The 24,241-nt window shown below is 48.1% G+C and overlaps 1 protein-coding gene across 2 annotated transcripts in view; it reads right to left on the minus strand.

Annotated features, from left to right (window-relative positions):
• GMDS (GDP-mannose 4,6-dehydratase) overlaps window positions 1-24,241 on the minus strand; it is a 632,400-nt gene that overhangs the window by 115,966 nt on the left and 492,193 nt on the right. For both annotated transcript variants that reach the window (XM_062187315.1, XM_062187317.1), the window contains exon 8: window positions 2,109-2,227. In XM_062187315.1, the coding sequence (XP_062043299.1) occupies window positions 2,109-2,227 (119 nt within the window). The remainder of the gene's footprint in view (window positions 1-2,108; window positions 2,228-24,241) is intronic.

A 24,241-nucleotide genomic window follows, 5' to 3' on the forward strand; every position in this document is an offset into this window, starting at 1 on the left:
TCTAGAGTTCACAGGACGCGCTTTAACCCACTGGAATCTTTCTCCAAGTAATCCTACACTAACTCACATCTAATGGAAGAAGCTCACAACAACATAATGGCGAAATGCCTGTCCCATACTTTGTGCTACTCTCGTCATAGGATTCATATATACAGCATCAGAAATGCCACGACATATTATTTTTAAATACTCAATTATCTTTTAAGAAAATTTAGAAATGAGTGGAAAGCATTTTCTATTTTCCTACCTATTATTTATCTTGCTGTGCATTTCTTTGTACAGATCCAAGTCTCAAACTGCTATCATTCTGGTATCATTTTCCTTTTGCCTGAACGCTTGCTGGCAATGAATCATATCAGTCATTTGCTTGTTGTTGTTGTTGTTTTTAAATCTGAAAAAAAGCCTTTAATTCATGTCTACTTAAAACACATTTTTCCTGGGTATAGAATTCCAGGTTGTAAGTTTCTGCAGCAGTAGAAAGATGTTGCTTTGCATATTTGCTGGCAAAAAAACTTTCTTATTTTTGTTCCTCCCTAAAGAATCATCTTTCTTCTCTTATTGCCCCAGATTTTCTAACAATTATCTTTAGTATTCTGATTATGAGGTTTACTGGTGTGACTGCTTGCCTTTATTCTGCCTGGGGTTTATCGTGACTCTTGGATCTGTGTCTTTATTATCTTCATAAAATTTGGGGAAAATCTGGACTTTTCATCCTTAGAAGTTCCATCTGGTGTCCCCCCCCCCCCCGCCCCCAGGAGAATCAGATGGAACTTCTGCAGATGAAAAGTATCTAAAGTGGAAAACTCAGTGCTAGCATTGAGTAATTAGACAGTGCAGAAGATGAGTGAACATGCAGACATAACAACAGAAATGAGCCAAGCTGAAGCATACAAAGAAAAGGACTGGTGGGATAAAGCCTAGTTCCAGTGACCTGAGGGACAATTATCCAGCGACCTAATGTGAATGGGAGTCCCAGGGGACAGGGGGAAGAGCACAGAAAAAGAACGAATTAATGTCCAAATATTATTCAGCCTTACAAAAAAAACAGTGAAATGCTGTAACATGGATGAACTCTGACAACATCATGCTAACCAAAATAAAGCAAACTGGCATAGTACAAAAGAACCAACAGGGCACGATTTCACTTACACAAGATACATGCGTGTGCATAGAGATGGAAGGCAGAGCAGAGGCCACCAGGAAGCGGGGTGAGGGGATGAGCTGTTATTATTCAGTCTATTTGGGGTGATGGGATTGTTAAATGTTATGGAAATAGAGTTGAATGTTGTGTAACATTGCCAATGTGCTTAATGTCACTGAATTGTATACTCTTAAAATGGCTAAGCTGGTAAATTTTATGTCAGTCTATGTTTTAGCACAATAAAGAACACTACCAAAAAAAGAACGAATTCTTCATCTATAAAGAAGGAGTTTCCAGAAGTCCCTCAAATATTCCAATGAAAATTCACACCTTGTGTAATGCAAGGAGTAAATGAAGGAGTGGGAGCCAGATGGTTTTGGTACAAAGTAAATCATTGGTTCAACTGCCAAAACTCCAGCAGCAGCTGAGGCCTGGGTGACAGCCATTTTCACTGTGAATTTCCCGAGTGTGATGGCTGTGTTGCATTTCTGTAGGGGAACACTATTGCTTGTACGTTCAGGGTGATGCAGCAACAGGTCACAACTTAGGGTCGATGGTTCAGAGAAAGGAAAATGGTTCGTAACGTATTTGAAGCTTTTCTGTAAGTCTTTGATGACTGCAAATTTTAAAACCAGAAACTGAAGGTATTACAGTGATTATGTAACGTCATCACATCGATCTGGTCAGCCTAAGATTAGCAACTGTAAAGATGGTTTCCTTATGATGAGCAAAAATGAAATCTGAAAGTAAATAAAAATAAAAAAAATTTAAACGATAGGAACAATAAAAGGTGTGGAAAGACTTGGTTTGGACCTTGACAAATACCTCACAGGCAGTGAAGTGAGGGTGGGTGCAGAGCTCCAGGCTGTGGTGTAAGAGCGGACAAGCAAAAGGCAACAAGCACAAGTGAGGAGGAAGAGCGCACACACGTGCACGCCCCCCAGCCGTGACCTTGCCGCGTACTCACACGATGGTTTTCCCAATGTGCATAAACGACTTCTCCACAAACTCACGGACACTGTGGACTTCCCCGGTGGCTATGACAAAGTCCTCCGGCTCATCATTCTGCAACATCAGCCACATAGCCTAGAGAGACAGAGAGAAAGGTACATCCTGGTGAAAGGCACACTCAGTGGCCCCTCGGAAACGCAGGGTTCCCAGACGGGCACGGCTGGATACGGACACACACGGCAGCAAAGGGCACCATTCCAACCACTGCAGCAACGGATCGCAAACGCGAAAGTGCGTCAGAATCCTCCTGGGAACAGCGTGGTCTGGACGCCTGGGCTCCAGGCGCAGAGGCGTGGACTCTGTAAGGATCATTATCTTTCGCAGCCCGGGAGAGTCTCCTGCCACAGGTCCTGGGGCCACACCTCAGAGCAATGTGCTATCAGGCAGCATCTGAGGCGAACAACCTTTTCAGAAGCAGATTTGCAAAAGGCGCAGTTCTGAAAGCGCTGTCGCATTTCCCTTCACATCACAGATGACGGGCAGGGAAAAATTATTTGTCCCCCAAAGTTGTGCTTAGTTTCTTAGTAATAAACTGGAACATTTAGCAATTGAAAAGCAAAGTAAGACTCAGTGGTGGAGAAACAACCAGATAATGAAGAGTACTGCTGGTTTTCAAACGTTGTCTGCAGGCCATGACAAAGTGCCCCCAGAGCGAAGGGGTTCACCAGGCAGCATCTGCAGGTCAATGCTCCACCTCCCACTTTGGTTGCATCACAGAGTCCCTTTCTCAGTAGCCACCAGGAAGCTGGGTGAGCAAGAACACAGCCGCATGTCCAAGACCCAGACTGGCAGCAAATGACACACCCGGCTCCCTGAATCAGAAGAACTTCTGTTAGTAGCATAGAGGCCCACAGTTTCTATGGCCTGGAATTGCACGGGAGAGATACAGATTTTTAAAAAAATCAACGTAGCTTGAATCTACCCTGAGCATGTATCTTTAAAGGGGCTGGCATCATGGCCCAGTGGGTTGTTACGTTTGCAACTCCAGTATTCCCTATGAGCACCAGTTCAAGTCTTGGCTTTTCCACTTCTGATCCAGCTCCCTGCTAACAGGCCTGGGAAGGCAGTGGAAGATGGCCCTAGTGTTTGAGCCACTGCCAACCATGTGGGAGACCTGGATGGAGTTCCTGGTTTCTGGCATTGGCCTGGCCCAGCTCTGGCTGTTGCAACTATTTGGAGAGTGAATCAGTGGATGGAAGATACCTCTCTCTCTCTCTGCCTTCCAAATAAATAAATCTTAAAAAAATAAATAAAGACCCTAGCCAAAAGAAAAAAAAAATTAATCATTCCCATCCATTTCTCAATATAAAATAGGGAGAAAGAATAGGCATTTCATTCTAAGACAGATGTCAATGCCATGGCTCTGAATTCGTGTTCTAACATTTAAAGAAAACTACTTTTGCTTGGTGTCTCCATAGAAGCTATTAGATAAGCTGGAAACCAGGCTGCTGATCCATTAGCCAGCCTGTTTTCTCTTAGTAAACACCATCTAAAACCCTTAATCCCTCTTACTCATCTGAATTTGTGGCAACGTTCTAAAAAATACATTAAACTGTTAACTCTTCCCCTTAAGTTCTTTCTCCTGGACATGTCTGCATTTTTGGTCTATCACAAGGTGGTTTTAAATCATCTTCTTGTTCTAGAGATGAGACTTGGGGTAATTTCGCATGGAGACCTGGCATGCCGGCCAGGCGTGGCAAGCTGCACGCCATAAGGTCACTGGCAGATGAAACCCTGCGGCCAGGAGGCAGTTTGTTCACATTAATGGAATACCTGCAGTTTCAGTCTGCGTTTGGGGATCATGGTGTACTGAGTCATAGACAGCACTTTTTAAGTGTCCTACTATGACCACTGCTACTAAAGCTAGATCCATGTTTCAAAGCCACAAAACACAAACTTAGGGAGGCCACACACAGCAGAGGGGTCTATACGGCTTGGGAGCCCCCCTGCTACTAGGAAATCTGGAGGCTGTGAGGAGGGGCGGGGCCCTTGCAGCCCAGCACCGTTTGTCACGAAGTTCTCAGAGAGGTGCCTTTTTGGAATGGGCGCGGAGGCCCACACACACAAGCAGAGGCCTGCTGGCGGAACTTGCTCTCTGTGGTCTGTGCCTGCCTGTCAGGTACCCGCGGCCCGGAAAGTTCTCTCCTGTCATCTGTCTGAGCACACTGACCGTGTCTGGGGCCTGTGTCGGGGTTTGCAGTTTAGCTGTTGGAGTGGATTCCTGCTGGCCTCTGGGTTTTCCTGTGATCAACAGCCCCTAGTGTGGTGGCTCCACTGGGCCCAAGCCTGCCCTCTTGCCACCCTCCCAGCTAAGCCGACCTTCCCTTATCACCTGCACTCAGGGTGTACATGTGCATCCCAGCACAGGCGCATGCACACACACACGCGCGCGTACATACACACACACACAGTTGCTTTGGCTTTTGTCAAACACTTTCAGAGTTTTTAGGAAAAATTAAATTAGGCTTCTGGCTAGAATTCCTATTTGAACACTTGTCTGAGGCATTAGAACTAACGGGGTAAATACGTTTAAATGTGTTTGCCTTGAATTACCATTCTAAAAATAAAACTTCCACTAGGCCTTTAAGGACCACTCAGCTGATTTTATTTCTTTAGAAACACTCTGCTGTGCTACCGTGGTCTTCAGAAATTCCTATTTTTAGCCTGTGATAGAAAACAAGGTCTCGGTAAAAATGTGAGGACGCACAGCTGCTGTCGCAGCCCCGTCGCTGTGCACACGGGCGCAGGTCCCCTGGTGCGTGCTGTGTTCCTGGCAGGAACCGGCATCAGTGGCAGCCTCTGGCTTTCGCCGGAGCCAGGGCCAAGAATCTGCTCTTTCCTTTGCCATCAGACTATCGGTGGCCTTTGACCTATCAATTCGCAGGCATTTCCTCCAGCGTTCATATTGTACCAGACTGCAGTCTGGGAATGGGGCGGGAAAGGGTATACAACTCCTGATTTATTTGTTATTACTGAATAGTTTACTGGTTTAACAGAGGCAGAGGGCTGTGTTTAAATTTCCACTGAGCATAATTAATGCTTATTGACTGGTAAATGAAGAACAGGTGACACTCTGGGTTAGAAGATAAATGATCCCCTGTTCTGGTGTGATAATGGGTTAGTAACTCGCTGCAAAGCTGGGGCCGAGTGCATCCCATCGTGATCCGGATCCTGGCCGGGAGACAAAGGCCCCTGTGTGGGAAGGACCCAGCCCCTCGCCTCCGCGTCCAGCTGCACACGCTGATCTGCTCCATTTGTTCCCTGATGGATGGCACAACTGAGGCAAAAGTTCATGCGCTCTCACCTTCCGGTGCACATGCGGGGCCACACGACCCATGACACGGCCAGGCCGCACTCCAGGGCCCTGATTCCAGGGACAGCCTGGAGGTCAGTCCTCCCTCCCTTCTCTGAAGGAACCAGGGAGGACGACGGAGGTTCCCACATTCTCTCGTGCCTTTCACGACGGGACAGACTGACCCATTTCCTCACTCACTCTCAGTGCTGAGCTGGCTCCCAGCATACGCCGAAATAAGAACAACCGTCTGCTTTTTAACCCATCCCACACTTAGTGCACCAGAGCTTCAGGTTCTTATAAAAATGTCCCTTGGAGGCAAAGAACAGCGGTTTTCAAATCATGGCTCGCATTCACTTTGTGCAGAAGGCACTTGAAGTTGAGAAATCTGACTGCACCGCTGACATTTGCCGGCCAGGATGAGCTGGGTGTCAGCACTGGGCACTGGTCACACACTCCCTTGGACCTGTATCATCAGCCCACCTGCGCTCCACATCTAATTTAGAGAGGTCAAAATAAAACCTCACGTAAAAACTTTCAAATACAAAGCATCCTTCTGGCACAGTCTCCTCTCGACCATCCCTTGGTGAATGAGGAAGTGGCCCTTTTGGGTGCATGGGGCGCGCTGGTTCCTCGGGGCTTGGTGGGATGCCAGCTCTGGTGGCACTGGAGGAGAACACCCAGTGCACATCACCACAGCCGGCCGACTACACCTGATTCCATGCATGCCTTCTGGTGTGTGAGCTGTGTTTGTCTTAAAAACCTGGATTCGACCATTGCTTCTACCTTGCCATTAACCTCCAGTTCAGTATCCAAGCCGCAGACACTTATTAACTGAGCTGGCATCCATGAATAACAAGATTTGTTAATCAAGGTCATGTTTAACTATGGATTTGACTGCTGCTTTCGCAGCCTTGTGCTTTTGCGCCTTATGTGCTACTGTCTTGAAAATTGTAAAACAGGGCTATACTCGGATATACATATTTATTTATTGCAGAGGAGAGAGTATGAAATAATTATAATAAAAATCACAGGAATTTTTCAATACACAGATATCAGGTTCAAAAGTATGCAAATGTTCACACATTTTATCTTGAAGCTTTATTCAGTGGCTGTTTTCATGACGATGGCCTGCTATTCACGGTTAATAAAATAATATTAAAATCAAACAGCATAAAAACAAAGTCTGGGGGTGGGTGTTTGGTGCGGCTGTCAAGCCACAGGTCAGGATACTTGCTCCCCCTACTGGAGAGCGTGGGTTCAAGTCCTAGCTCTGCTTCCTATTCCAGTCTCCTGCTAATGTGCTCCCTGGGAGTCAGCAGTGACAGCCCAAGTAGCTGGGTCCTTGCCACCCACCCGGGAGACCTGAGCTGCGTTCCAGGATGCTGGCTTTGGCCTGGTCAAGTCTGCCTGTTGCAGGGAGTAAACCAGCAGATGGAAAACTCTGACTGTGGACGGATGGACAGACGGACAGACGGAAGGAAGGGAGGAAGTAAGGAAACCATAAAGTTTAGCCCCTTCAAATCATCTGTTAAAAATTATTTTTAAGGGGGCCAGTGCTGTGGTATAGCAGGTAAAGCTGCCGCTTGCAGTGCTGGCATCCCATATGGGCACCGGTTTCAGTACTGGCTGCTCTACTTCCTATCTAGTGCTCTGCTATGGCTTGGAAAAGCAGTGGAAGATGGCCCAAGTCCTTGGGCCCCTGCACCCACATAGGAGACCCAGAAGAAGATTCTGGCTCCTGGCTTCAGATCAGTGCAGATCCGGCCATTGCAGCTAACTGGGGAGTGAACCAGAGGATGGAAGACCCCCACCCCCTCTGCCTCTCCTTTTCTCTCTGTGTAACTCTTTCAAATAAATAAATAAATAAATAAATAAATCTTTAAAATCAATTATTTTTAGGGGTTGATGTTGTGACATAGTGCGTAAAGCTGCAAATTGCGATGCCAGCATCCCATCTGGGTGCTGGTTTAAGACCCAGCTGCTCCACTTCTGATCCAGCTCCCTGCTAATGCGCCTCAGAAAGCAGTAGAAGATGGTCCAAGTCCTTGGGCCCTTGCCACTCATGTGGGATACCTGGAGGAAGAAACTGGCTCCTGGTTCCTGGCTTTGGCCTGACTTTACTGCAGCCATTTGGGGAGTGAACCAGCAGATGAAATCTCTCTCTCTCTTTCTCTCTCTCTCTCTGTAACTCTGAGTTTCAAATAAATAAATCTTTAAAAAAAATAAAAATAAATTATTTTTAACAAATATATAGACTACATATTTATGGGGTGCCATGTTATGTTTTGATACATGTATATATGTGTAATGCTTCAGTTATTTTTTTAAGAGATTTATTTTTTATTTATTTGAAAGGCAGGGTTATAGAGAGAGGGAGAGGGAGACACAGGGAGAGACAGAGGGAGAGAAATCTTCTACCCACTGATTCGCTCCCCAAATGCCCACAAAAGCTGGGGCTGTGCCAGGCCAAAGCTAGGAGCCAGGAGCCAATTACTTCTTCCAGGTCTCCCACATGGGTGCAGGGGCCCAAGCACTTGGACCATCTTCCGCTGCTTTCCCAGGCACATTAGCAGGGAGCTGGATCAGAAGTGGAGCAGGCAGCTCTCAAACCAGCATCCATATGGGATGCTGGTGTTGCAGGCAGTGACTTAACCTGCTATGATACAACGCCGACCCCTTCAGTTACTTTAAAGATATAAAAATACTTTATAGGAAAAAAATAATTAGATAAAAATTAATCAAATAACTGAAACTGCAACATATTTTATTTTAATAATAATGGTTCTTTTTAAAGATTTGTTTATTTGAAAGTCAGCGTTGCAGGGAAAAAGAAAGAGACACAGAGAGAGATCTTCCATCTGTTGGTTCACTACCCAGATAGATGGTTGCAACAGCCAGGCCTGGGCCAGACCAAAGCCAGGAGCCAGGAGCTGCAACTGGATTTCCTATGTGGGTGGCAAGGGCCTGACACTTAGGCCATCTTCTGCTGCTTTTCCCAGGCCATTGTCAGGGAACTAGATTGGAAGTGGAGCAACGGGGACTCAAACCAGCACCCATGTGGGATGCCGGTATTGCAGGTGGTGGCTTTACCCACTATCTCACTACAGTACAATTTAGAAAGTTAACAGCTCTTGCTTCTTCCTCTTCTTCTTTTTTTTTTGTTGTTAACATATATTCTACATTGACATATATATTGAATAGATATTGATTTATATATTGATATATATATAATTAAATATATATCGATATATATTGATTGAAAAAAATATATATATACACACATTGTTAACATATATTCTACATTGACACTATATATACTGAAAGAACGGGCTATCTCAAACTTTTCTTTGCCCTCCAGCCAGGCACACCAATCCCAAAATCCCAAAGTTGGGGTTCATTTCCCTCTTTTCTAAGAAACAATTTTAAATCTGTATATATGAAATACATGAAACTTACATTACTCAAATAAAATTAAAGAAAATAAAAAAGGAAACAACACCAAAATCTAAAAATTCACAGTCTGGATTAATCTTTCTGAATCAATTTTTCTGGAAAATCATCTCCTCTTTCAATATGCAGATCCTGGTTATGTTTCTAGTTTTTCCATTTATCTTTGAATATATCTTATTTTTTCTATTTTGTTTTTAGGCACACCAATTATGCATAGGTTGTATCTGCTTTGTCCCATATTCTTATATTTACCATCTCCTATCCAATCACTTTTCTGTTTGTTTTTTCCCATGTTATTTTTATGGGATTTTCTCCTGCACATTCATCTGATTGTTTTTAATAACACTTATTTTAAATTTTCCTACCAATGTGACTTCAGTTTCTGTAATGATTTCCTTTTTCTTTTCCATATTTCCTGGGTCCCCGCCCGCTTGCTTCTTTCTCCCTTTCAGTCACTCTGCTGAAGCCAGGAGCACAGCCCGCATGGTTCTTGATGGCTTAGACAGTGAGTACTTCAGGGTGGTGATCCACATGGTCTCTGCTCAAACTATTCAGTTCTGCCAGGGTGGCACAGAACAGCCATGGACAACAGGGAGACACGTGGGTAAGACGGCTCCAGCCACAGCCTCAGGGACGGAGGCCACCGCTGCTTCACGCGGACATCTGTGGCCTGTGCCGCCTCTGATTCTCGCGGAGCTCCCGCCCTGGGTTTTCTCTGAAGGACACTCCTGGATGCGTGAGGTTCACCTCAGCTTTATGCTCCTTTCCTTCTCCTTGCAATCCTCTCCCAGCTCCCACCCAGGCACAGGTTGCGGTAGCACCTTTCTAATCACAATTATTTGTGAACAAGGCTGGCTGTTTACCAAACAACCTTTTTTTAAAAAAAAATATTTATTTATTTGAAAGGCAGAGTTACAGCGAGGCAGAAGCAAAGAGAGAGAGAGAAACATTTTCTATTCGCTGGTTCACTCCCTAAATGGCTGCAATGGCCGAAGCTGCGCTGATCCGAAGCCAGGAGCCAGGAGTTTCTTCTGGGTCTCCCACCCGGGTGCAGGGGCCCCAGGACTTGGGCCATTTTCTACTACTTCCCCAGGCCACAGCAGAGAGCTGGATGGGAAGTGGAGCAGCTGGGACTCAAACCCGTGCCCATATGGAATGCCGGTGCTGCAGGCAGCAGCTTTACCTGCTACGCCACCCCGTGGGCCCCTACCAAAGAATCTTATGAGGAGGCACAGGAGAGTGCACTGGGGCCACCTGCAGCCTCAATGCGACTTCTCTCGAAGCCTCTGGCCAAACTCACTTCTTTAGTGCCAGGCCGCGGCTGCCAGGACTTCTCAGCATGTTGCTGGTGAATGGGGCACAAAGAGTAGCCCAGAAGTCACAGGGCCGCTGTGGTGCTACCCACCCATCGCTGCTTTCCCTCGGCCTTCACCTGGGGTCACAGCCTGCAGCACTCCTCAGCTAGGAGGCCCAGACCCACAGGGAAACTGTCTTCCCCTTCAGCAAACCTTCCTGCCACACTGCCCCACCTCTCTCCGGAGGCCTTTCAGGAATCATATTATTTTGGACATAAGCCACAGCCTGTAAGTAGCTTCTTAGCGTTCTCTCTTATTTTTTTCTCCAATTTCATGGTACCTGTTTCAAATTCTCAATATCTTGAAATTCAAGTCATGGCCAATTTCATGGTTACTGTAGGATGAAGCTTTTTTTTTTAATTTTTAATTTTTATTCTTCTTCTTGATTTGGGAAGGTTAGTCACTCCTTTCACAGTGGTATTACTCAGGGCAGGGGTCAGGCCTGGGAAGGAAGTCTGCGTCCCTCACCTGCGTTTGATTCCCAGGACAGCCCTGATTCCAGTTCCCGCTCACGCACAGCTGAGGAGCAGCAGTGGGGCCCTGCCACGCACGTGGGAGTCCTGGATTGTTCTCCAGCTCCCATCTTCAGCCCTGGCCATGGTGGGCATTTGGAGAATGAATCAGCAGATGGGAGATCTCTCTGCATCTCAACTGAATAAATACTTTTAAAAAACGTGTTCTCTGCATATTCGTTTTTTAAGAAGGATTTATTTACTTGTTTGAATGTCAGAATTACAGAGAGAAAGGGAGAGAGAGAGAGAGTGGGAGGGGGAGGGGGAGGGAGAGGGAGATTTTCCACCTATTAGTTCAGTCCCCAGATGGTCCCAATGGCCAGGCTGAAGCAAGGAGCCAGGAGCTTCATCCAGGTCTCCCACATGGGCGCAGGAGCCCAAGAACTTGGGTCATCATCTGCTGGTTTTTCCAGGCATTAGCAGAGAGCTCAACTGGAAGTGGAACAGCTGGGACAGGAACCAGCACCCTTATGGGATGCCAGTGTCTAGGGTGGCAGCTTTACCCATTATGCCAGAATGCCAGCCCCTACACATTCTTTTTTTTTTTTTTTGGACAGGCAGAGTGGATAGTGAGAGAGAGAGACAGAGAGAAAGGTCTTCCTTTTTGCCGTTGGTTCACCCTCCAATGGCCGCTGCGGCTGGCTCATCTCGCTGATCCGAAGCCAGGAGCCAGGTACTTCTCCTGGTCTCCCATGCGGGTGCAGGGCCCAAGCACTTGGGCCATCCTCCACTGCCTTCCTGGGCCACAGCAGAGAGCTGGCCTGGAAGAGGGGCAACCGGGACAGAATCCGGCGCCCTAACCGGGACTAGAACCTGGTGTGCCGGCGCCGCAAGGTGGAGGATTAGCCTGTTAAGCCACAGCGCCGGCCTACACATTCATTTTTAAGTATGACATCTCAAATACAAAGTTTAAACCTGAATAACCTGATACAGTATATTTTGAATGAGTGCATACAGAATTATCTTCAGTAGTTACATGTATTCCAAAGTTATACCACCATGTAAATAATACATAAAATAATCTGAATAAAAATGTACATACAAATATAAGTTGTTCCCTTCTCCATCATTGCTTAATAACCCATCCCCACACTTAGTGGCTGCACCTTCTGAACTGCTCATAGTCTTGTGGGTCAGAAATTCGGGAAGGCTTCGGAGACCAGGTTCATCTCTGCTTCCTGCCATGTTGGCCATGGGGTCTGACTGGGCTGTGCTGGCCACTTCACACCTGCCCCCGCTCTGCTCTGTACGGCCATTCTCCCCTGACCTGATGTCTCCTCCCTCCTAAGTCCAGCCCAAGCATTTTCACATGGTTTGCCTTCCAAGAAGGCAAACCTAGGCTTTGGCCTGGAAGCTAGCCATTGTGACTAGTTCTGCATACTACGGGTTACAGGGCCAGCCCAAATTCAAACAGAGAGGAGACCTGAGGTGGGGGGTGGCAAAGTCCCAGCGCCAAAGGGCATGCAGGCTCAGAGGGATCAATGCAGTCCAGCCATGTCTGCGAAAGCATCTCAGGCTAATCCGTGATGGTTTTCAGGTCAGCTGACTGTTTCAATATAGCTGTGAAATTGACTACATTCCTCCTTTAATACAAGCATTATTGCCTCACCTTGCAGCTTCTGTGTAAAGTTTCTATCTTTAACACCATGCAGTGAAAGATTTATGTGAGTGCAAAAATAATCCACAGACTGCCACTGGCAGCTGGCTTTCAGGTCACTACACCTTCACAACTGCTGTAACTTGGCCCTGACGTCACCACTGTCACAATACACTTCCCAGAAGTGGTGGTTTCCTGGAGCGTGCCCAGCCACCTACCTCAGCCAGGTGTTTCCAATTATCTGCTCCCACTCAAATACCCAGGTAAGCCATTCTAGAATTAGTCCCTGGCTCAGAGGCCTGGGTTTGTAGGAGGAAGTTTCTTGACACTAATGGCCACCTGCTTGTCCATCTCCTTATTGTTGGTTCCTGGCTATGCTGCCTAAACCTCTTCCTAGGAAGCCAGCTCTGACCTTTCTACGACCCTATCCTTCAAGCCCATCATGACCACCCAATTCAACCTCTTGGTCTGACTCTGGCCTTGGAAATCCAACTGCTGGCTGACCCTAGCTTTGCCACCGGTCTCTGTTCCACTGTTAACAGTACATAATGGGGCCGGTTCTGTGGCACAGTGGGTTAAAGCTGCTGCCTGAGGTGCCGGCATCTCATATGGGCACCGGTTCGAGTCCTGGCTGCTCCATTTCCAATCCAGCTTTCTTCTGTGGCCTGGGAAATCAGTAGATGACCCAAATGCTTGGGCCCCTACACTTGTGTGGGAGATCTGGAAGAAGCTCCTGATTCCTGGCTTAGGATTGGCATAGCTCCAGCCATTGTAGCCAACTGGGGAGTGAACCAGCAGATGGAAGACCTCTTTCTCTCTCTGGCTCTATCTCTCTTTGTAACTCTGTCTTTCAAATAAATAAAATAATAAAAGACAGTAAATGAAAAGTGTATATCCACCATATTGCGCGAATTAAAGCAGAGACAGAACTTGACAAGATCTGTCTAAGCCAGTGCTAACAGAAATGCAATATAAGCCACACTCTGACGTTACTTTAATGTAATTTAACCCAATATATCCAGCATTTAATACTAAATATGATCCAGCCCCTCCGCATGCCAGTCTCTGCAGTCCAGCACTTACAGGACGTCTCAATTCAGATGTACTCAGAAGGCACGCGAGGCCAGTGTCTCCCGCTGGGCAGTGCCGGGCAAAGCAAGCCGGCCTTGTGTTAGGGAAGGAGTGCGACCTTACTACGCGACTCACTACCCTGCTCCCACCTGCTGAACCTGCCAGCAGGCCACTGGGGCGCCACACAGGAGGCCACGTGAGCTCCTCTACGGCACATGTGGAGGAGCAGCCGCCTCCCCTGCCACCTCCTGCTGCACTGAGGTTGGAGAGCCTGCCCCATGCAGCCACGAATGGACAGGCACATCACACACCTTCTCCACAGCTGGACGGGCGTGAACACCTAGGGAGCATTTATGGGCTTGGTGCAATGTGCTGAAGGGAGGAGGCAGGGCTCACATTGTAGCAAGCGTCAGAATGATCTGGAAGGTGAGAACACACATGGCTGGGCCCCTTTAGGCCTAAGTTTCTGACTCAACAGGCCTGGGAACGTGTGGCTGCTGCTCTGGGGACCTGGGGTCAGACCAGTGGGGTTGCAGCTCAGCCCCACTACTTACTGGGCAACTTCTTTCCACGCCTAAGTAACGTGGGACTCCGACCTCCTGGGGCTGTTTCAAAGGTTAGTTTAGCCAACAACGTAAAAGGCTGGGACGTGGGACATGCTTGTGATGAAGCAGCTTGAGGGCGTTCTTGGTGCCTGGGAGAGCCCAGTTCATCTCTGTGCCCAAACTCTCACACCCGTGAAGGGCATGGGGAGGGAAGGCGGACGGGGTGGGGCGAATTAAATCCTGATTGTGTTAGGGCGACAGAATTTTATAGCCTCAGAGATGTTCTCATTCAGGTCAGTGCATTTGAAAGATGAAGCAACTGGAGCCAGGGAGAAGGGGCCGCGGCAGTCACACCTCTCAGAGGCCCCGCTGCTGCGGCTCTTCCCATCCCATGGCGCCCACACGCATTTCCCTCATGGCTGCATCATGGAATGCATTCTCCTACAGGAACCCTGTTACAAATGGAGGCTCGGAGGAGTGACAGGGATTTCTGTGGCTTCATGTGTCGGTGAAGAGCCCACTTGGAGTCGGGGCTGGGGTCCACGGATAGTCCACATTGGGAGACACAAGGTAGACACTGTGCCTGTCCCATGGACTCCAACATTTACATGAAAAAAGGGGTTTTGAAAGGCCAACTTGAGAAAGAATTTCTGGAATAGGGGCTCTGGGGAGTACCCTGCCAAAGAAGACTGTCCCCACCCACCACTCCAGCGGGAGGAGCCAATCAAGGCAGCTGTGTATGAACCAGGTGATCTGTCACCTCCCAGCCCCTGCTCCAGCCCCTTTCAGTGGATGGAGACCCCACATAATGGGGGCCAGAGTCTCCAAGATATTTATGGCAGGAGACACAGACTGAGCACTCAGGCCAGTGCAGAGCCCTGGGGCGGTGAGCCTGGTTCCTGGCCACACTAAGGGAGGGCTGGCAGGGCCAGGCATGGAGGAGACACCTGCGGGCAGAAGACAGGGAACAGAGTGCTCACGGGCTTGAGCCGGAGTGCAGAGAGACACACAGAGGAGAGAACTCAGCCCCCATTCCTGGGAAGTATCTGGGGCTCCTTAGGATAAGTGCCATTTACCAGAGTTCCCTCAGGAGGTTTCTGCTCCTTATGCCAGCAAGCATGGAGAGAAACAGCTGGAGACCAAAAGAGACCTGTGAGGCTGGGGCACCAGACCCATCTGGCTCTGCGTTGGGTGCTTAGAGGGTCAAGGCAGGACCCTGAGGGAGACCCAGGGGCTGGTGGAGGGCAGGAGGGAGGCAGGCCAGGGAGCCCTCATCAACGTCCCCCCCAGTCCACAGCCCCTGTGGCCCTTGGCACTGCAGACTTCCAGCTGCGGCTCCTCTGAAGACGGTGGGCTGGGACATGTGCCATCTTGGGCATGGGGAAGCTGGCGCTCCCTCCGGCTCACTGAGACTCTTTGCACAGGTGTTTCTTTCTCTCCAGCGTCCTTATTCCGTTATTCGGAAAAATCAGGATGTCGAGTTAGAAGTTCTCTGACACTCAGTACTCTGACAAATAAGCTTGGATAGAGTAATTCCCTTAAGTGCTGTTCACAAAATAGAAAAGCATCCCACGGTGAACGGTGCAGGAGCTCTGTCCTTGGGGCCGTCAAGCATCCCCCCGGCTCGGGCCCACCTGAGACTGTGATGCCGGATGTTAGCCCTGCAGTGTGTGGGATCCACACGGACCCAGAGGGAAGGCAGTCACTTTTAAGAAAGCATCGACTGCAACAGTCATACTGGAGCAGAGGACACGGGAGGAAAGGAATTCACATGCATTTCTATATGAACAATATTTTAGAGAAAGTCCCTCCCCCATAAGCACCAGTCCTCACTCCTGAAACCAAACAAAAAGCTCTTTTGTATTCTCTAAGACTGCAGTGCTCCTAGAAATTCAATTATTTGTAAAACACACAGATGGCCAAGGGAGGTTGTTTTTTAATTTATTGTCTATATTGCTCTAGGTGAAATTTAGAAAAGCAAGCCTATCATGAGTTAACAGTTTCAAATATTCAGCTTATCAAGTATTTGAAAACTCAAAAATATCCAAAAAACATCTTAAAGCAATCTTTAGAGAAGCCTGGAGAACGAACACGTATTTGTTTGTTTACGGCGATGTTCGGTAGCCTCTCGGGAATCGATAACCGCCCCGGACGGCTCACAGAAAGCAGCCTTCCTGTTAGCGTGCGGTGCGGGAATAATGTCATACAGGCAGAACTGAAGGTCGGGCTCTGAGGAGCAACCTTTCTGTTAATACAACACAACATTTTTCACATTCATTTTGTATGAATGAACAAAGTCCTCATTGTTTTCCTGAACACTAATTTAGTGTTGTATTTTTGTGCTTGTGTCAATGAGTGTCAAAATATTGTTCTTTTAATACATGAAAGTATTTGCATAAAGCTTTACTGCCGATCTTCAGATGTTAGCCGGAGGCAAAGCAAAGCAGAGACGCTCCAGTTGGGAAATCGCACTAGCAAAGAAAAGCAAGAGTCTTTAACAGAGTCTGCTCTCCTGCCAGTGTTTTTTTTTTTTTTTTTCTCAAGTACACAATGATTTATTTACCCTGCAATCAGTGAAATTAAAAGCAGTGTCAGGGGCAACAAAACTATATTTCAACGCTAAGAATACGCTTTCCACAAAATGAAACAGAAACTTTGCAAGGAGGAGTACAGAAACTACGAGGAACTTGGGAGTCCCGGACGTGAAGTAAAAGGCAGTATAAAATGACAGAGGACAATCACGGCAAGCCCAGGACACGGCGTGTGTCCACGGTGAGCCGGGAACCGGTGGGCAGCTGTCGTTAAGTTCTGCCTCTCTAACGTCTCACCCCTGAACGCTCCATTGCCTAGGACAGTCTGCGGGTGTCCCAGCCAGCGAGTCATACGCGGCTCGGAAGCGGGAGTGAGTCTGCCCTCCCTGGCGCTCATTCTCTTGTCACTTGGTCCTGCCTGCAGAGATGAAGTGCCTTTCCCAGAGGCGCGGGCTCCGCTGCGGCTTACTCACTTCGAAACTGCAGGGCCAGCCGCAGGCCGCGGTGGGGACCGGCCGCTCGCCACCCCGCGAGCAGCCCGACCAGCCCTTCAAGTCAAGTGTGGGCTTGCAGGCACCTCACTTAAGCAGCTATGAAATCACCACCACAATGTTCTTATTGATCACACGGCGCGCGTGACGCAACGCTTGGCGCGGGAGCATCTGGGATTCGTTCTTTCAGAGCGCTTTGAGGGTGGTGTTTACGGAAAGGCGGCTGCCGATGGCCCCGTCTTCGAAGATGGCGAGGTGCTGGGGCTGTGGCAGGAAGCACCCCACGCCCCACACTGGCGTTCACAGCCGCCGCCACCCCGAGGGTGCTGTCACTGTGTGGCTTCTCGGGAGACGACTCAGAAGGCCTCCAGCCGATCAGTGGCAACACCGAGCTGTAACTGGGGCCCCTGCTTCCCCTGCTTCCAGACCCTAGGGACCCTGGATCATTTTGCTTCTACTTGTAAATGGATAACATCAAAGAACGGCTATTGAACGCTTACTCCGAAACCCATAAACTTTTATTTTAAAAAGCTGCTAGTGTGAAGGGACTGGCACGCATGCAGGCAGAATACTTAGTGTGCTCTCACTGTTCTCCAAGAGGAACGGGACTCACATTTCCTGCTCAGCGGTCAGCTCCCACTTCTGCTACTCAGAAAGCCGAGCTCTCTGGGGGGAAGAGCAAGGTGGGTGAGGGCGACCTGGGGGGTGCTCTGCGATGCTGGCGCGTGTGGGTCGCGGCGGCGTCCAGAGACGTGATAGCTAAGGGAAGGGCCTCTTCCCAATACACCAGCTCCACTCTTCTGTCTTCTAGAATGTACCCTCTCGACCCAGAATGAAAAAGACCAAATTCAGTTCTGAGTCTGATGAGAGACTACGCACGTGGGCTGAAGAACCAGAGAATGAAGTCTCTAAGAGAAACATTCGGTAAATCAACTCTCCAAGGGTATGGAGATAAAGCCCCACTGTCTCCCCAAGAGCCAGCTGACTGCCAAGTGATAAATCCCCACTCCCAGCGTGCTCTGCTCGCTATCAGGCTGGGCCGCAGATGGCCTGTGGACGGACATTAAAGAGGGCAGTCAGTGTGAGAATGAACACACTTGACCGCGTGACAGCTACACAATTGCCCCTTCCTTTCTTTTTAGTTTCACACAGATTGCTATGTGTGTGAATGACTCCAGGACAAACAGGGATGCAAAAAATAAGAAAAGCAAGTATTGTGATTCTGGCAGTGAGTGGGCTGCAGGTCTGCAGAGTGACAACGGGACATGGAAGTCCTCACGGCGGCACAAAGGGCACACGACAAGGCAAGAAAAGTGGCTGCTTGGTTTGCACAACTCTTTTCTGTCTTCCTCTCTGTGTTAGCTCCGTTTAAAATTTTCCAAGGACTACGGAGAGGAAGGATGATGCTCCTGGGTATTCCCTCCTGGGAATGAACAGTGCCCCCAATGTGGGGGGCACAGATGTGCAGCTCACTTGGGGGAAACAGCGCCACCTGCTGAGAATGCAATGCAGGGAGCTGAGAGCCACTCTTCCTGGAGGGCCCCCAGGAGAAAAAGAGCCGTGGACCTGCCTGCTTCTCGGGTTCAGCTCCTCAGGGCACTGCTGGGACTGCAGGTCAACAGTGAAAGACTGAGGAAGGTTTTGTGTGTGTGTGTGTGTGTCTTTGAAATGATCTCATTCCCAGCAGTAAAAACAGTGCTGGCAGCTTCACCTGGAAGCCTCTCTGTGATCACACTCAGACGTTCAGACAGGACAGGGGACGACTAGAGCTGGAGGTGTGTTATGAGAGTGGACGTGAAAACACACGCAGAATGCAGACCCGTGGAGAAGGACAGGGGAACCGCGAGATTCACGGAGCAAGGGAGGAAGGGCGTACATGAGCCTATTTCAAACTACTCCTGGAAAATGGAATGAAGACAGACATTTATTATGGTGCAAAAAAAGGTCTGGAAACCCCTGCATATTTTTTTCTAATACACATTTTCACGAACTTTTTGAAGACTTTTTATATGCATGGATTTCAACTGTTTTGGCAGCAAGATAAGGTTATTTTTCAATCTTATTTTCCATGGACTTTTTGAATGATGTTTATTTGCCTTTCCAAATGAGGTATTTTTACAGGAAACAGGCAACGATAAAGGGATGGTTTAAATGTGATGTGATGAAAATTACTTGCACTTCAGTTCCAAGTCCTAGGCCCTGCTGAGCAGGCCCAGCCTGCTGGGGGCCTTGCTGGGGACAACGTACTTACTTCACACTTAGTTTTCTTACACAGGTTAGAGGTGTTAGGGCTCCCATCAGATAATAGACTGGAAGAACTCTGATCTACAAAATGCTACTGCTGTTCTGAATGATAATATTATTGGAGAAAATGCCGTGTTAATGCGGGGAGATCAGCGCACGCTGGAGCGGTCGCCGAGATAGGATGCGATAATTCCGCGAGCCGCTATCATACCAAACATAAAAACACGGTGCTTCCCAGAGCACCCGTTCATTTTAAAAATGTATTTGAGAATGGAATCTGCGCTCTCAACATTTCTACCCTTAAGACTTTCCAATTCTCTTCTCAAAATAGGTCAGTTACATTCAAGTTTTGAAAGAGCATAAAACTCCTGGCAGTTTACGTATTTGTCTAACGCATGGGTTTCTGCCCTTTCGAGAACGTGTTTTCTTATATAGGTTGGCATTTCACAGGAGCCGTCTTTCTCCTGAATATTTAGCTTAATTAATTATTGTTCAACACCACGTCTTTAGTAGTGTTCTCAGCAGTAAACAGCTGTTGGCAGGGTTTTTTTTTCCCCAACACAACTTCTCAATGAAGAATAAAGACCCCTCAGTAGAGCCTCAACCAAAGGAGTGATCAGAGGATTTAAACAAACTAAGTCTTTTAAAGCACATAAACTCAATCAAGCTTTAAACACACACACACACACACACACGCATGCACATACACGCACTCCTCTTCTCAAACAGATCAGCTAACAGGAGATCGTGCTTTTTGGAACCGGGTTCTAACTCAGGCATAATAGTGACTCCAATGCCATCCTTTCTTCAACATCATTTTTCTAATTATCTTGGTCTAAGTGTTTCCAAACTTTACTGTTTGCTTTGGCATGAGGAGTTCCCAGCTCTACCACGTCTCTCTTCCTCGGGCTGGGGATGGTGTTAACAAGGTTAGGTGGGAACACAACCCATTAACAGGCGGCCAGGAGGCTGTGGTCTGAGAAAGCCCTGGAGCAGATAAGAAGGTGCCAGACAGCAGCAGCCCCCACCAAGACACTCACTCGGCAGAAGAATTTCCCTGGGGTTTCTTGCGAATCACAAGCATTTCGTTGTTGGGTTTTACAGATGGAGAAGCCGAGACACGCGTGGAGGACTGACCTGCAGCGGGGTCACAATGGGATGGAACAGACAGCAAATTTCCTGGTCTCTGTGCCAGTTTTCCACCCAGTCCACCCCGACCGAATGAAATGGCAGAAGCTTAGCTTTGATAAGCAGCTCCATGAAAGCACACCCTGTGCCTGATTCTCTCCTCGCCTCTCCGTGCCCGAGACACTCCCTGATGATAGCCATGGCTGCGAGCCCTGCCGCTCCTGCACGCTGGGCAAAGGTGGAGGAGACAGCAAGGGAGTAAGGGGGTTCTCAGGATTCACCAAGGGCCCTGCTCCCTCTTTCAGCCCTGACGCCGAGGGCCAGGGACCGCAGAGTCTTCTTGTCCAGGAACTGTTGATCGTGCCTGGCCCCTTGGTGAATTCCCGTACTTAGGACATCAACTGCCAATGTCCAGTTGAACTGTAGTCACACTGGCTGCACTTCCTGGAAACCACATGTGAGACGGGACGCTCCGTCTGTGCAGTGCAGAATGAGTCTCTTTACCAGGGAGTCTCTGCCCGAGGGCTGCGTAAATGCCACACTTTCTAAGGGCACCAAAATGCTGGATGCCATGATAGTATTATTATTACTATTATTACGGACAGAGAAGCCAGAGGAAGTTAAGAGGCTTATCTGATGTGTACTGAGTCACTGGACATAGAATAGGGGCAAAACTCTCAGAATTCTCCAGAGCTGGCAGGTTCACTGGGGTTGAGAGAGAAGGAGACGAGGGTCCCAACAGGTGCTTGGCCCAAGAACCCACATCTTCCATCTTCTAGGCCATGCTTCTTTCTATGTCGCCTCGGAGGACTGCAGGAGGCCCCATGGCAGCCAGGGAAGAAATGAATGCTGTGTTTACAGATCTGCTTTTACTGAGAAATCAGAAAGATCTCCCTTTCCAGCAACCAGAGTGCCTGACTTTGCAAAGTGACTTCTCTGAGTACTGGCAATAGGAAAAGGGTTTGCGGAGGCCCATCACCCCAGAGCCTCGAGGCCCCGGTGGGCGCACCTCAGGCGGCCTGTCTCCCGGGTCCTCGGGCAGTCCAGCAGCCTGTTCCCACGTGGGGATGTGCACACACTGGATCTCCTTGTTACTCAGGGGTGCCGCACATCTGGCTTGCTAACAATGTTAGCTGCTAGCTGACACACTGCCTGCACTGACCAAGGCCAGCCACTGAGCCAGACATGCAGGCAGGCCTGCCCAGCACGCATGCCCAGCGCTCCCGCCCAGCACGGGCCTAAGGGGCTCCTCTACAGGAGTTATTCTCCCCTGAGGACGCTAGAGCAGAGTCCCCAAACCCGCTTCTCACAATGTCACCTCGGGGCACACGGAACTCATTTAACTTCAGTTCAGTAAAGACAAACGAGCAAACTAGACAACGTGGCTTCTTCAATTTATCTACAAGATAGACTCAGTATGTAATAATACTCTTGTTCTCTTTGTTTCCTGAAATTCTTCATGTAGGAAATGTAAGCCACCAAGGGAGTACGATTTTAAAACCGGAAACACATTTCCCAGCCTCCCGCCACCCCCGATTTCATTAAGTGCACAAGGGGAGACATCCTTGGTGAGACAGCTAACATAATTACTGAGTGATTAGGCACGGAGGCCCCACACCATAAAACAGCAACAACCCTGACATGTCAGTGGTCAAGAGTCAGGGAGCCCAGTATTGAGAAGTCGGGGAGACAGTTCCTATGCAGTGAATTTGGGGTTAAGGAGAGAGGACAGCCGAGCAAGCGGAGGCTCTGTCCATCTTTCCAAAGGCACTTCAGATAGCGACAGACGACAAAAACAGAGCGTGCCGCAGCCGGCCCTCCCTGAGAATCCGCTCTCGCCGCCACCTCTCCCCAGTCCCCGGGCTGACCTCTGAGTCACGGCGGACAGGCTGAGAGAGACGTCAAGCCCGCGCTGAGAAGGTGACTTGAGTCTGGCCGCCGAGTCTGGAGCGAGTTGTTCTGCAGTCTCTGGGGGTTGCTGCCTTCCAATTTCTTAGGAATGTTTAATTCTCATCCCTTCGCAGAGTCTCCCTCTGGAGGGGTCATGGAAGCTTGTGACATCCCCAGAGGGCACTGCCTAACTAAATTAGCATGAGACAACTTTGGACTCTCTCCCAAACATGAAAATACAAGGGAGAGAATTTCATTAAAAGCAGAAGACTGGGCGATCCGAGTTAATCCCAGCTCTAAGCTGCTGTAGAAATGTTCAGTGTTTATATTTTGACTTTCCTCTCTCTGACAGTTCACTGACGATAATGCCAGCTATGTTACATGCACAACTTGACCTCAGCTGACCAAACCTTCGTGTCATAATAAAAGGTGAAAAGTGGGTTTGGTGGAGTTAAAATAAGTCTGCAGCCTGTTTTTGTGTTACTATATGAAGCAGGAGATCCAGAGGGCAAAAATAAACATTTCAGTACTTTGGCCTTTAAGCATCTTTTAAATCAGGAAACAGGAAACCTTAATAGGTAACATGAGTCATTAACCATATGTATGTGTGTAAACACGGGAATATCTATTGTCAATTTAGTAAGGCATAGAATGTCAAGGAGACATGCTTTCTATTATATCTGCAAATATTTGAAAGAATACACTGTAAATATTTATGATAGCAGTATAATGAATGAGATTTGTTCAAAAAGTACAAGGATGATGATTTTATCATTTGCTTCTAAAAAATGTAATTGGAAGGACAGCTCCAGAAAAGTTATCAGTGCAACCAGCTGCTGACGAAAGAGAACAGGTAACAGGACAGAGTTCAAGCCCCGCTGTGCCTCTGAGAACTCCTCTGCTTCCATCAGGGTTGCTGTCCTGGCCAGTTCTTTGATGACTCAGTGTTCAGCTACTACCCCAGGACGGGCTTCGCTTTGATGTTTAGCATCTTGCTTATTTTGAATGCTCACGATTTTTTAAATTGCATTTCATAACTACTGAAACTGTTATCTACCCATTGACAGTTTACAGACTACAACAGTCATGTTTGTATTTCTCATTTTTGTACTCTTTTTAGACATTTTCCATTTTGGATTCCTTAACTATTGTAAGAGAGTCGAGGCAGAATAATATGCCTAGGATGAGGCGTATGGCTTACTCTGATTATTACACTGTATTCCACAGACAGCAAAGTTACTCAGTGAGGACAATTACTGGCTAGCACACTCCATTGGAAACCAGGCCATCTACTAAACTAATGAATTCCAACAAGTGCTCCATTTTGATTGCATGATTCTGTGTAGCAGGCCCCCAAAATGAGCTCATTTTCATGATGACAGACATGGAACACACATAGTGTACAGCACCAGGTTCATGGAGATAAAGAGAAAGTGGATCCTGCTCTCAAAACCCGCCGTGTGGGGCCAGTGCTGTGGCACGGCAGGTCAACGTGCCACTTGCAATGCCAGCACCCACAACTGAGTGCTGAGTCCAGTCCCAGCTGCTCAGCGGCTTCCAATCCAGCTCTGTAACGGTGCCTGGAGAGGCAGTGGAGGACGGCCCAAGTGCATGGAGCCCTGCCACCCACATGGGCGATCCAGAGGAAGCTCCTGGCTTCAGGCTGGCCTGGCTCCGGCTATTGCAGGCATTTGGGGAGTGAACCAGCAGATGGAAGATCTGTTTCCCCCTCCCACCCCCGTCATTTTTCCTTTCCAATAAATAAATCTTTAAAAACAAGGAAGAAAAAGAAATAGCCAGTGTGGCAGAAGTTCTAACTGATGGGTAAATGAAAGTGTTAAAAGTCAAATGTTGGACTGGTATTTTAGATTGTGCTGAGTTACTTCTGTGCTTACGCCCACATCATCTTCACCCAGAAACTACAGGAAATGCAGAAATGGAAGTGACTGCCCTCGCTTGTCTTTTTTTTTTTTTTAACAT

Source organism: Lepus europaeus, chromosome 3 (assembly GCF_033115175.1).
Source record: "Lepus europaeus isolate LE1 chromosome 3, mLepTim1.pri, whole genome shotgun sequence".
NCBI lineage: Eukaryota > Metazoa > Chordata > Mammalia > Lagomorpha > Leporidae > Lepus > Lepus europaeus.